The sequence below is a fragment of the Eretmochelys imbricata genome, chromosome 1 (genome assembly GCF_965152235.1).
Source record: "Eretmochelys imbricata isolate rEreImb1 chromosome 1, rEreImb1.hap1, whole genome shotgun sequence".
Classification (NCBI taxonomy): domain Eukaryota; kingdom Metazoa; phylum Chordata; order Testudines; family Cheloniidae; genus Eretmochelys; species Eretmochelys imbricata.
In genome coordinates this window covers 238,328,135-238,342,307 of record NC_135572.1, presented here as the reverse complement: position 1 = coordinate 238,342,307, position 14,173 = coordinate 238,328,135, and the positions used below count along the sequence as shown (strand labels likewise).

Below are 14,173 nucleotides of genomic sequence, written 5' to 3'. Positions count from 1 at the left end.
GCGGGACCATCCAGCACCGCCAGTACTGCGAGAGCTAAGGACTCTAAAAGAGCCAGCTCGGACAGAGGTGCTAAGGAGAAATCAGAACCCCATGCCTTGGCACTGACTCAGTCAAAGCCACAATCAACACACAGCTGTGCAGCACCAGTGCAGACCATGGCTCAGTCCTTGAACCCCAAATCACGCTCTGTGTACGTACTGGCACAGCCTATGGTGCCAACATATGCACCGCAGCTCCCAGCACCGCTGCAAGCACAGCCCCCGGTGCAGATCATGCAGACTCCACAGCAGCTCATATGGCACAAAAATCTCTTAATCAGATCTACGCCTGACTCTCCCATCCTCAGCACCGACACGATCCTGGCACGTTCAGCACCGAGTCTCATTGCCACTCCACTATGCTCTGCTCCACCTTTTTTAAGCAAGGAGGGACAAATAGATTCTCCCCCACAATCTCCTGCCCACCGTGAGCCACCCAAATCAGGATCCTTTCAGGGGGCATACTACGCTGATCCCAAACATCTACAGTGGTATGGCCAACCCTGGGGTCCACCTATGCCTCTCCCACCCCAGTGGGCATACTGGAACCCGTGGGCAACTTACCCCACACAATAGGGACTGCTCACCACTTCTAGACTGAGTACGTAGCAATTGTCTGCACCTTTGGTACCTGGACCTTCGGAACTGGCTGGGGAAGGGGAGGAAGAGGAGGACCATACCAGGAAGGGGCACCACCTACCCACCTGTCGTCATCTTCCCCAGACGACACAGTCATGCTTTCTCCCCCTAATATAGGGGACGATTTCAAACAATTTGAGGACCTATTTAAAAGAGTGGCTAGCTTTCTGGACATCTCTCTGGAAGAGGTCCAGGTGACACAATACAAACTGGTGGACATCTTGAACACCACCCCCCTCCAAAATCGCTTTGCCTATGAACAACGTGATAATGGAACCTGTCAGGACCATTTGGAAGACGCCTGCAACAGCTCCTCCAACCTGCAAGAGGTCTGACAAAAAATATTAGGTGCCAGCGAAGGACAGTCCATGCATGTGGTCGATGCAGTCCATGAATGTGGCAGACAACAGCCCAAGACAACACATCGTGATAAGGACTGAAAAAGCCTTGACCATTTTGGCCACAAGGCTTACTCTTCAGCTACACTACACCTATGCATAGCCAATTACAAGACCTTGCTGGCAAAATATTACAATAACTAGACAAAGTTTTCTGAATGTATTGATTTTATTCCTGAAGGCAGAACAATTCACAGTCTTGTATCCAAGGGACAACCCATCTCCAGAAAAGCCCTCCAAGCTGCACTGGACTCTGCAGACACAGCTGCAAGATCAGTGGCGACTGCAGAGGTGATGCAAAGGGCCTAATGGCTCCATCTCTCCAGCTTTTCTAGGAAAGTTTAATCCATGGTTGAAGACTTTACCATTCAAAGGGCCCAAACTTTTTGCCAAAAAGACTGATAACTCTCTTCACACCCTCAAAGATTCACGAGCGACACTGTGATCTCTGGGGATCTATATGCCTAGACCCAAGAAAAGACAGAGGAGTTGCTATGCTCCTCAATATTACCACCATACTCCGTATTCACAACATCGGCAGTATGAGTCACAGGGCCTCAAACTGAGGTAATCAAGGACAGCCTACTCCTCCTGTAGCTGCATTGTAGCTATCAACATCCAGGCAACAAATCTGAAGCCTTGGCCGAGGGCCCAAGAACCCCATGTCTGTCTGTTCTGGAGACTTCTACTCTCTCCTGACCATTCGGAGACCGCCTACTTCAGTTTTATCCAATCTGGGAAACCATCACATCCAACCAATGGGTGCATGAAATCGTATGAACTGGTTACTCCATCCCCTTTCTTTTCAAACCCCCTACCCACCCTCCCTCTCCGTCCTTATTCAGGCACCCATCTCATGAGCCTCTACTGTGTCAGGAGGTAATCCACCTCATACATCTAGGAGCAGTAGAACCGGTTCCAAAAAAAACAGAGAGGAAGGGGCTTCTATTCCCACTATTTTCTAACGAAGAAGTAGTCGGGCGGATGAAGACCAGTACTCAACCTACACCAACTCAACAAATTCGTCAAGACACAACGATTCAAGATGGTCACACTAGGCGCCATAATCCCAGCACTAGAAAGAGGGGATTGGTTCTTGGCCCTTGACCTCCAGGATGCGTATTTTCATATAACAATCCATCCTTCCCATTGGAGGTTTCTCCAATTTACTATTGGTCAGGAACATTTCCAATACAAGGTTCTTCCTTTCGGACTATACACTGTCCATCGGGTTTTTTTGAAAGTACTAGCAGTGGTTGTAGCCTAGCTCCAGAGAAACGGAATCATGATATTCCCATACTTGGACAACTGCCTGCTGAAAGCACCAACATGGCAAGTGACGTTAGAAGCCACCAAACAGACGGAGACCCTTTTCATGAGATTAGGCCACCAAATAAATGCACAAAGTCCACTCTAACGCCAGTGCAAGAGTTTGAGTTCATTGGGGCCCATCTCAGTTCTCCCAAGGCCATAGCCTCCCTACCTCAACAACATTTCCTTGCTCTAACCAATCTCATAGCCACGACACAAAGCAGTCCCTAGGTATCTGTCAGGACATGCCTACTACAACTTCTCGGTCACATGGCTGCCACAACTTTTGTCATCAGTCATGTGAGATTACACGTGCATTGCCTCCAAGGATGGCTCCGTATATATTATGTCCCACACAAACACAGCTTAAACAAATGCCTCATGATGCCGGACAAAATAAGACTCTCTACTCTGGTGGACACACCCAGACAACGTCTGCATGGGGGTGCCCTTCCTTCAGAACATGCCAACATTAATCATCACCACAGATGCTTCGCTCCTCGGATGGGGGACACACCTGCATCCACATTCTGTCCCGTGTCACTGGTCCCCTGCAGAATCCCTTCTCCATATAAATTTGTTAAAACTACGAGCCATCCGCAAAGCCTACTCCCACTTCCTACCAATTATCAAAGTCAAGGCTATTCAGATCCTTACGGACAACATAGCTTGTATATGTTACATAAACAGAAAAGGGGGAGCATGATCACACTCCCTATGCATGGAAGCCATGAAACTCTGGCAATGGTGCATCAGGCACAGTATCCACATCTCTGCCTCATACCTTCTGAATGCCAGAGCACCACAGGAGATATCCTAAGCAGGCACTTTTCTCAGGGCCACAAGTGGGAGCTAGGCAACCGCGTACTCCAATGCATATTTCAACAGTGGGGATTCCCACCGATAGATCTCTTTGCAACTGCACAAAATACCAAATGCCTCCATTTTTGCTCCAGGGCAGGTCTGGGAGCCTTCCCTCCCATCCCCCTCCTGAACCACATGCTCCACAAGATCAGGCAGGACAAAGTGAAAGTAATTCTAATACCCCTGCATGGTCCTAACAAACCTGGTATCCTTACCTTCTCAGGATGGCAGTGCGTCCACCAATCATGCTCCTGCTTCTGCCTCATCTGCTGTCCCAGAACTTGGGTTTCACCCTGCATTTGGATCCACAAAGACTCCATATCAGAGCGTGGCTCCTCCATGGCTCAAGGGATCTGAGATGATCTGCTCGGAAGATGTACAAAACATATTATTGAATAGTCGCAGAGCAACTACCCACCACACATACATACTCAAGTGGCAGAGATTCGATGCTTGGTGCCAGCAAAAATAGATATCATCCTTTTCAGCCTCCTTACCCTCAATATTAGATTACCTCTTAGAACTTAAAAGGTCAGGTCTCTCCATGAGTTTCAGTACGAGTTTACCTCTCCACTATTACAGCTTTTCACCACAAGGTGGATCAATTCTGTCTTTGCTTACCCTCTCACCAAAAGTTTCCTCAAAGGCCTCACCAACGTCTGTCCAGAGCTATGTGATCCTACTACACCATGGGACCTCAACCTAGTCCTTTGGGCCCTCGCTGATTCCCCATTTGAACCCATGGCTACATTCTCACTCCTACACCTTTCCATGAAGGTGGCGTTTCTAGTGGCCATTACATCTGCCAGACATGTAGGAGGGTTGAGTGCTCTCATGACAGACCCCCATACACTGTCTCTTTTTAAAGATAAAGTATTCCTGAGACCACACCCCAAGTTTTTATCTAAAATCGTCTGTCTTCCACCTTAATTAACCCATTTACCTGCCGACATTCTACCCTAAACTTCATGAGGATAGAAAACACACAACACTTCATACTCTTAATGTGTGGAGGGCATTGGCCTTTTAAATAGACAAAAGAAGACCATTTCGTAAATCACCCAGACTATTCATTTCCATTACTGAACGCTCCAAGGGGAGTGGCATATCCAAACAGAGGCTCTCCAAGTGGTTCTCTGATTGTATAAAACTATGCTACCATCAATGTGACCGGCAACCCCCTAAAGGGATTCGCACACATTCCACCAGAGCCCTCTCGACCTCTGTTCCTTTCCTTAACGAAGTGCCCATCATGGACATCTGTAGGGCTACAACCTGGGCCTCAGTCCATGCCTTTACGTAGCATTACGCATTACAACAACAGGCAACATTCAGTGCGTTCTTTGGGCTCAGTGTACTGTCTTTTCTTACTCCTTCAACTCCAAAGCCCCCTCCTTCCTCCGGAGGGCACTGCTCTGAAGTCACCTAAAGTGGAGCACCCACAGGGACAGCACTCGAAGAAGAGGAGAAAGTTACTCACCATGTGCCGTAACGTAGGTACTTTGAGATGTGTCCCCGAGGGTGCTCCACTATCCTCCCTCCTTCCCTTCCTCCCCTCTACTTCGGACATTAATACTTGATCTCTCCAGTAGAGAAGGAACAGAGGGGCGGTTGGTCGCATAGCACCAGTTAACTGCCTGAGGCGGCGTGAGACAGGGACTGCGCATGTGCGACCCAACCTTAAATCTTTGTTGACTGAGGTATCCTTCATGTGTACCCATATTCTCCCTCAGAATGGAAGGGTAAGAGAATTCAGAAATGGGCTGAATCCTAAGGGTTAGGGAGGCTATAGGGGGCCAAACCTGAAAACTTATTTAGCAGGAGGCACCATGTTGGACCTGCGTAAACGTCTGGTATTAAAGTTAAAGCTTTATTAAGTTGCTGCCTCCCACTTTAAAATCCATCCCTTTACCTGTTTCATTCTTATGCACTTGATCAGCACATGCAGATTGGCTTAGGTAAGAGGCACCACTCAGTAGCTATTACCATACACCTACATTACTAAGGGCACACTTCTTGGGGGGAAAAAATGCAGAGATGACCAAACACTCTGCCTTAGTTGACACTATCTACTCTGTGACCTATTTACAATTTTCAAATTGCATTTTCACACTCATAACTGTGTGAGAGAGCCCCTTTTAGAAAGATATGGCAATGTTAAAATTGAAACAAAACATTTTGCAACCGTTACTCTGTTTGCTTCCATGTGGGCGTTTGATAGAAGATCATGGTTATATTTACTTTTTACTTGATCTGTTCAATCATTTCTCCATTAGTGTAAAATTATGCAGTGCTAAATCCAGCTAGTTGAAACTCTTTTTCCCACCCCAAAGAGTTTGTTCAGTTTCTGTGAATTAGTTTGTATTCTTATCTTAAGGTCTCATGGTACTGTAGGGAATGATACACAGTTGCTCCCTCTGTAACAATTTGGCAAAGTTCAACAGGTAAAAAGATACATAAAAGTAGGACCAGTAATTGTACTTCATCTGTTAGTGGTATGGACACCGTAACAGCTTCATGACTACTGGGTTCTCCAGCCACGGACACCTACTGAATGTCAAAGGGAACATAGTCCTCCTCCAAGAAAGATGACTGTCCAACCCACCTGTTGCCAATCCCCAGTGCCTGACAAGCCATATATATCAGGAGAGGTAGTAATTCTCTGATGTCTCAACAGCAGGTTGGGTGAAGGTCCTCCATAGCTATCCGTCTAGCAGAGTGGATATGTGCCCCAAGACACTTTTTTCAGCCAGAAAGTTCAGATGGGGCCTGTTTTGGTGTACTATCCTGACTCCCTTGGTAACTGGGGCTGAGAATGAGAGAGGTACATACACAACCACAAAACACACCCTGGAGAATATAGAGGTAGCTTTTCCATAGAGACACAAAAAAAGAACCTTTGTTCTCTGCCCTTCCTGGCAGAAGTTTGCATGGAATTTACTACTCCTTAAGCTGGGAAGAAGGGAGCACAGATTCATCCTGAGGTGCTTGGAGGCATTTATGTGACTTTCCTCAGACACAAGCCTAAGCAGCTGTTCTTCACCAATCTGCAGGTCAAACATGGGTCCCCTTGCACATTAGGATTACCCATCCTGGTGAGTTATGTTCCTGGGCAGGTTTTAGACAAAGTGCATTCCTCACTGCCTCATGATAGAGGAGTTTGGTCTAATTCTTTGTGTTTTCTGTTGCTCTAGCTTCCTTCACTGGTTGTAAAATATAACCTAAACAAAACTGGCGAATAAGTGGAGCTAAATCTTTCACCTGATGCCACAGAAAGTGGGATTGTCCTGGCACAAAGCAATAACACGCAGAGCATTCCTATTTAGCAGTAGGAATTCAGTTTTTCTGGTGAAAAAGGATCAAACATATATAACTTTGTCATGTGCCCAGAATTGTGACATGTTTTATCTCGGTTTCATGTACTGCTTTAATTCAAATATCAAGTATACTATGTATTGTGTTTTAAATTTTACTGATTTTTTTTTACCAATAAATTAAAAACCAACAGGATCTTATTAAAGAGGAAAAGGCAAAATACCACATTTATTGTGAATACAGAAAGAATCATAGTAAGCAGTTAGTTATAGTTATAACATTCCATTCAATCTCATATTTATTCACACATTCATTCATACACACACACAGGTTCCGCAAGGTTGTTATCATAGTTACCAGCCTTAGAGTTGCTTATGCCAAGCCACTGGCCAGGTGGCCTGGATATGAGGAGGGAGCTGTGCCTTGTCAGATGCTCATCTGATGCTCCTGGAAGTTGGTTTGCAGAATCAGACCCCCAAGTTCTCACTTTCTAGACTCCATTTTTATAGGAGTTTTTTCCTATGCCAGTCTATGGGAATTGTTTCATCATGCTATTGCTGAATCAATCAGCAGATAGCACATTCTTGACGGCTCCATTCTGCTAGATGTTATCTTGTTCTTTGGTTCTCCCCATTCTTGAGGCTGTTGGGTGGATTCCAGTCTGCCCTCCGGGGGTCCTCTGGTTATTTCCAGTTGTCGCCTTCTTCAGCCGATGGACACTGGATTCTGAGGCTGTCACCTCCCTGATCATTCAGTTATTATCCACACCAAGCATCCATCCACATACATCCTCTGTCTCTATTTTAATCACAATTGTTAACACAACAAAAGGGCGGGGAGTCTCTGGGTGCTGTTTCTGTTGTTACAGAGTATTGCTTTGAGAGCAGACTCTGTCTTAGAATGTACTAATGCAATTAGCAGCTTGCAAGTTTCACACATAGAGGGAGAGAAACAGTACCAAAAACCAAGAGATCTCTTAATTAGTAATACCCTGGAATTTAAACTATGGGGAATCAAGCTCATTTGTGATTTTAATACAGAACTTCTTTAATATGATCCAACAATGCCACAGAAAGTGGGATTGTCCTGGCACAAAGCAATAACACACAGAGCATTCCTATTTAGCAGTAGGAATTCAGTTTTTCTGGTGAAAAAGGATCAAACATATATAACTTTGTCATGTGCCCAGAATTGTGACATGTTTTACTCGGTTTCATGTACTACTTTCATTCAAATACCAAGTATACTGTGTATTGTGTTTTAAATTTTACTGATTTTTTTTTCTATGCCCTTAAATTCTAAGGGGTCACAATGAGTCGGGAGACGAAGCATTACTACCCTGTAGTTCCCAGTCCTCAGAAGGCAAGTACAGTTTTTAGGTCACAAAATGTTATAGTCGTAGTGTGTACATTTCTTACAAGATCATTCCATAAGCGATTAGTATGTAGTATTGGAATAATCTGGGTCCTGTGACCATCTGATCCAAGTGGGTTGTGTGAGGAAAATAAGCTTTCTCAAAACCAATACAAAGCTCTGTACTTAAACATAGCATCTTTAGCTCCTGTAGCTCACTGCGTCCCTTTGTGATCCAAGGTATCATGATTATTTGCCTGGTCTCCCTTATTCACCTCCTAAACTTGTGTATTCAGCTAGGCAGAATGATACACTGCTAACACAGAGCAAGTTCAAAAGAAAAGATGAATGGTTCATTCTGAGTTTAATCATGATAATATTTGTTTAATATTAGTTGGTATTATAATGTTGGGATGTTTACGCGTACCCAATTATGAATGTAGGATGGTACTGACAGATTTATCTCGGTGTTTATATGCTGTAAATAGAATCAGTTGTCTACCTGCTTCCTTACTTGCTATGTCATCTAGCCACAGACCTTTTCTTTTTCACTCATCCTCTTTTAGCTGGGCTTTGTACGCAGATAATTAAAAAAAATTTTTTTTAAAGTAAAACGAAAACAACAATCTTACGCTATTAGCACTCTTGATAGGAAACACAGCACAGACAGTATGAGTATTTATATTTAAATGTTTGTGTTTTTTCAAGAAAAAGGAGGGTTAGAGTTACAGAACCTGCAAGGTTTATAAAAGGTGACTTTAAAAGAAACCACAATTTTTAAACATTCCTTTGCAGTTTGGTAAACTGCAGCACAGTACATGTGTAGAAAAACGTGAAATTGATGATAAGCAGGATGGATAAAAATCAGTGCTTTAAAAATCACATTAAAATCAGTTTTTTATTTAAATGTAGCCTTTTAAAAAAACATTTAAAATTAAATTTTAAATTATGACAATTTATGTTTAAGGCCTAAATTTACTATAATTTATGAAGATAATGTAAATTTTAAAAAATTAAGCAGTACATATTTGCTGCCGAAGTTTTTAAAAAAAGTAAAACCACTGAACTGGTGGAAGTCACTGGCAATGCACCTGGAACCAGCGTTTGCTGAAATGCTAAGTCAGCTTTTGACAGAAGTAGGAAACAAAAACAAAAAAAAGCTGCAGGAGTAAAAAGAATTCAGGCAGAAGTCCAGCAGCAGAGTGGGGGGCTATCCTGTTTGTTGTACTGAATGCAACATGTATGATTACCTGCCTTGTGGACGGGTGGCATATGTGTGCATTCAGTGCTGGGGGTTGTGGCCCTCAGAGACCAGGTACGGTCACTGTATAAATCCATGGTATGCCCACACCTTGAATACTGTGTGCAGTTCTGGTCACCCCATCTCAAAAAGATGTATTAGAATTGGAAAGGGTATAGAGAAGGACAACAAAAATGATTAAAGGTATGGAACATGTGGAGGTATTAAAAAGACTAGGACTTTTCAGCTTGGAAAAGAGATGAATAAGGGGGGATATGATGGAGGTCTGTAAAATCATGAGTGGTGTGGAGAAAGTGAATAAGCAAGCGGTATTTACTCCTTCACATAATACAAGAACCAGGGATCACCCAATTAAATGGTTAGGCAGCAGGTTTAAAACAAACAGAAGTATTTTCTCACCAATGCACAGTCAGCCTTTTGGAACTTGTTTCCAAAAGTATAACTGGATTAAAAAAGGAATTAGATAAGTTCATGGAGGATAGGTCAATCAGTCGCTGTTAGCCAAGATGGTCAGGGATGCAACCCCATGTTCTGGGTGTCTGTAGCCTCTGACAGCCAGTAGCTGGGACTGGATGACAGGGGATGGATCACTCAATAATTGCCCTGTTTTGTTCATTCCCTCTGAAGCATCTGGTGTTAGTTGCTGTCAGACAGGATACTAGGCTAGATATACCGTTGTACTGACCCAGTATGGCCATTTTTGAGAGTCTTGTGCAAGTGCAAAGAGAATATTTTCATTTCAGTTTATTTAACCAGTTCAGTTAAATGGCAGTCTTGAAGAACATGGTGACCAGAAACAATGTGTTCAATTCACTAACTACAGATACTACTTCCTTTGTTTAATAAATCAGTCAGTAAACATTGTAAAACTTTTTTCTTAGGTATCCAGCACATTTAGCTAATAAAAAAAATTAATTTAATTTTAATTTTCATCACACAGAGCTTGACACAAATTACAAGTAAAAAATCAACATGTAATAAGTGCATTGTTCACTATTTTCTAACATAAATAAAAGGTGTAAAAATTAAGAATCTGAATAGATGTAAATTAAACTATAATAGATTAAATAATCTTGTGTAGATACATTGTATCTTCTTGGTTACCAAAAAAGAAGCACCAAAGTTAGTGTAAATGCTATATTTTATTTCACATCAATGTGTTTTAATGGTTATTAATTAATGAGAATTAACCTTTCTTTAGGAAAATAACTAAAAAATACAAATGCAAAATGATTGCCAATTTAAATCATGATTTAAGTGGTCCACCCTGATTGTAAATGAAATGCAATAGTTTCATTGGTGAAGCTTAGTAAAATGCGAAGATAAGTGAACAATGAAAATCAATTAGATTTATAAAATTCTCTCTAAGTTGTTAGTAACACGAGTAAGGAATCTGTTTTAGGTAAATAAGAGGTTAAAGGTTGAGAAGAGATGGGTTAATTGTTTCCTGCTGTATAGTGAAAATATTTTAACATTTAATGAACTTCAACTTAGTTTTCATTTTGTAATTGTAGATACTTCAAAGCAGTCTTTTCCCAGTGTACCTGGGATGTCCTCTGGAACAATACTTGGTGCTGGAAGCATAGGAACTGAGATTGCAAATGAAGTAATGAACTTAGAAAGGTAATGAAAATTGAAATTGTATTTTAAGCTTTTAAGCAAAGAAGAGTAGAATGTGATGGGAGAAGCATAAGTAATTGGGAATTCACTAGTGTACTGCTTTTATTTTATCATATCATATGAGTAGGTGTTTTTTGGTTCAGCATTGGTACACTGCCTCAGGAGAGACCAAGTATAGCAACCTAACCTGAGATTCTTCATGACAGTGCAGAGCACTGACCTGATAACTATCTTAGTAGTATGCTAGTCATTCTTTATTTTAAAAAGTTTGCTTATTCACCCAGATTTCTAAAAATTGTATTATTCTGGATTTGTCACATCTTCACTTTAATTAAATTAGAACAGATACCTGGGGACTAGAAATAATCTTACCTTCAAATGGCCTCTGCCTGTTCATATCTAAGAGATGTGCCATCAGTGCAGCTCTAATGTGGAACCTTCTTGTAGCAGTGCCTGTTGGAAAGCCTTAGAGCCCATCCCTCTACTCACTGTTCCCGAATATTGTGAGGGTGAGGTTCTAAAAGGTGGTCTGGCATTCCAGCCTCCTCAGTTCCTTTCAGGCACAGTTGCAGCCAGACCATGAACCTCACCAAGTCATTCCGACTGGGAATCATCGACTCAAAACTCAGTTCCTTGACTAGCTCTGTTAATGTAGAATTAACCATTTAAATAAAAGTTCTTCTAAATAAATAGAGTTTTTAAATTCATTTTAGTCTATTCCTGTGCCTCAGCATAAATCCACAGATCCAAAAGAGAAAAGATTAAGATTTAAGAGGTGTGTCTCTTCTCCTGCTGTGTTACCAGCTTCATATACCCATGCAAGGTATTTGACTTAGATCGGAGAAGGTATTCTCCATCTTGCTGTGCCATATGGCACACCTTCACACTTATAACTCATAAGGTATGTGAAAACCAGCTCCAAATATTCTGGAATTACTTCTCCAGGAAGCCTTAATGGCTAAGTTTTCTGGTTCCAGATTTTTAGAATCCATGAATACAGATAGGCCTGCTTCAGCCCCAGCTCCTTCAAGGATTCAAAAGAGTATACAATCCTGTCCCAATTACCGACCCCCATTACTGGGGTAAAATCTAGCATCACCGTACCAAAGGATCTGCAGCCATCAGATCTAACCGTTCAGTAAGATGGGTTCCTGCAAGTGTTGACCTTTGATGGGAGAACCAAGCTTTAGGAATGCAATCGCTGGGATCCAGCACCTTCTATTCTGAGCAAAAGAAATGGTGCACCCGTTGGCTTCTGTTAGCAGACCAGTCTGTACACCAGGGCCCCCTCAGATCCCATGGCCTCAATTCCAAGACCTTCGGAGCCCAAACCAAAAATAAAGGATCCCAGTGACAATAAATCTGGAAAGAAAGGTCATACCCCAATGTAACAAGCATATCTATTTCTCCTCTCCTCCCCCCAACTCCACCCCCCAAAATAATGGCCAAAAGGCTCTAGACACAACTTCAGACTCCTCAATGTTGGGCCACCACTGCACCAATGAAAGCAGATAAGTTCATAAATCAGTTCCAGAACCATACTCTGCAGTGAGAACCATACTTTGAGCCAAAGGCCACCCCGGTTCAGGGATCCTCTGGGCAGAAAGGCAAGGGAATCTAAAATATATATTATATATGTTGGGTATCCCTCCTGCATCTTCCCCACTGGGGAAAAAAAGTAGAAATCCCTCCTCCAAGTTACAGGTTTCCCCTGAAGTGTTGCTACATTCCTCAGGACATCTACAGGGTCCCTAGGGAAGCTTGCCTCGCCATTTTCTGTACTATACTTACCAAGACTAATACTCTCTCAAGTTTGAATTCTCTCTCATCTGCATTGGGATCCACAGTCTGAAGACTCGGGCCAGTGCAGACCTGTTAACTTGCCACCTTTTTTTCTCCTGTGGAGTGGCTCAGATACACTAGAAGACATTAAACTGACACAACATACAGATAATTTAGACAAACAGAATACCCTTATCCAACAGGGATATTAGGATTACTCATAAGGGCATTTTGTGTCAAAAAACTAAAAATTCTGCGCTCAATATTTTAAAACCTTGCAAAATTGTGCAGAATTTTAATTTGTCAATAAATAAATGCAGAGGGTCCAGCGTGGCAGTGGGGAGCACAGGCCACTGGTTGTACAAAGGTGGGAGATCACCCTGCAGCCTCCCCACCCCCAGGACACAGACTCAGTGGTGAGGTTGCACCCAACCATGACATAGCACAAGGCCTGGGACTACCCCAGAAACACCCTGGGGCCTTGCTCCTCTGCGCTTGGTGCACCATGTGTGGGGCAGGCAAGCTCAACCAGGCAGGATCTAAGTGTGGACGGCCTCAGTGTGGGGGGGATCCAGGTGTGGGTGAGAGGATTCTATATGGGACAATCTGGGGGCAGGAAGCTTAGTGGGGGGTTTAGGTGTGTGGGGGGATCTGGATGCACAGAGGCTCATGGGGGGGGGGGTCCAGATGCAGGGGCAATGGGACTCTGCAGGGGCTTCCAGGTGAAAGCAGTTGGGGCTCAGTGGAGGGGTCTGGGTGCTGGGGCAGTGGGAGTCTGGGTGCAGCTAGTTGGGGGTCAGTGGCATGGGGGTCTGGATGTGGGGGCTCATGGGGGTGGGGCTCATCAGGGTGGGGGTTTGAGTGCAGGGAGCTCAATGTGGGGTGGTCTGGAGGCAGGAGGTCTGGGGGCAGGGGGCTCCAGATGCAGGGGTTGAGGTTCAATGGGGTGGGGGTCCGGTATGGAGGGCTTGGGAGGTTCTGGATGTACAGGGTGAGGATTGGCAGAGGTGTCTGGGTATGGTAGGTCCAGATGCACAGGGATTGGGCGGATGGGAGAGCAACTCCCTATTCAGTGCCCCCTGCCCCCCCTTCAGCTGAGGAGCGATGAGGGCAGGAAGCAAGGAAGGATGCTGAGCTTTCTGCAGCTGGGGAAGGTCTCTGGGGGTGGGTCTGACACAGCCTCAGCCACTCTGTGCATAGGAAGAGGAAATCCTGTCCTCCCCTGCCTCCAGCCCAGCCAGAACTAGCAGCTGATTCCGGCTCAGGGTAGGAGCCACTGGCTGGGGTGTCCACAACCCTGTGGTGATTTACTGGTCCGCCGGCTGCTCTGGGTGCCTAAAACGATGTACCTGCACAGCTAGGGAGCGTTGCGTAACTTCTCTTGCAGCTTACTGGCAAGAATGGAATATACCACCTTGGGTTAGATGACCTTGTGACATTGCACTCCACATGCTTTATGCAAGTATGCTTGGAATGTGAATATAATGTAACTGGAATATGCTTTATGCAAAAGGTCTCTTGTAAGGTATCATTACAAAACTTACAATCTACTGAGTGTGTTCATCCTATTTGTCTGTATGTATCATTCTTG

The 14,173-nt window shown here is 43.8% G+C and overlaps 1 protein-coding gene across 1 annotated transcript in view; it reads left to right on the top strand.

The window, feature by feature from the left end:
• BMAL2 (basic helix-loop-helix ARNT like 2) overlaps window positions 1–14,173 on the top strand; it is a 61,746-nt gene that overhangs the window by 32,343 nt on the left and 15,230 nt on the right. Inside the window, exons 12-13 of the mRNA XM_077826120.1 lie at window positions 7,870–7,928; window positions 10,695–10,803. Of these exons, the coding sequence (XP_077682246.1) occupies window positions 7,870–7,928; window positions 10,695–10,803 (168 nt within the window). The remainder of the gene's footprint in view (window positions 1–7,869; window positions 7,929–10,694; window positions 10,804–14,173) is intronic.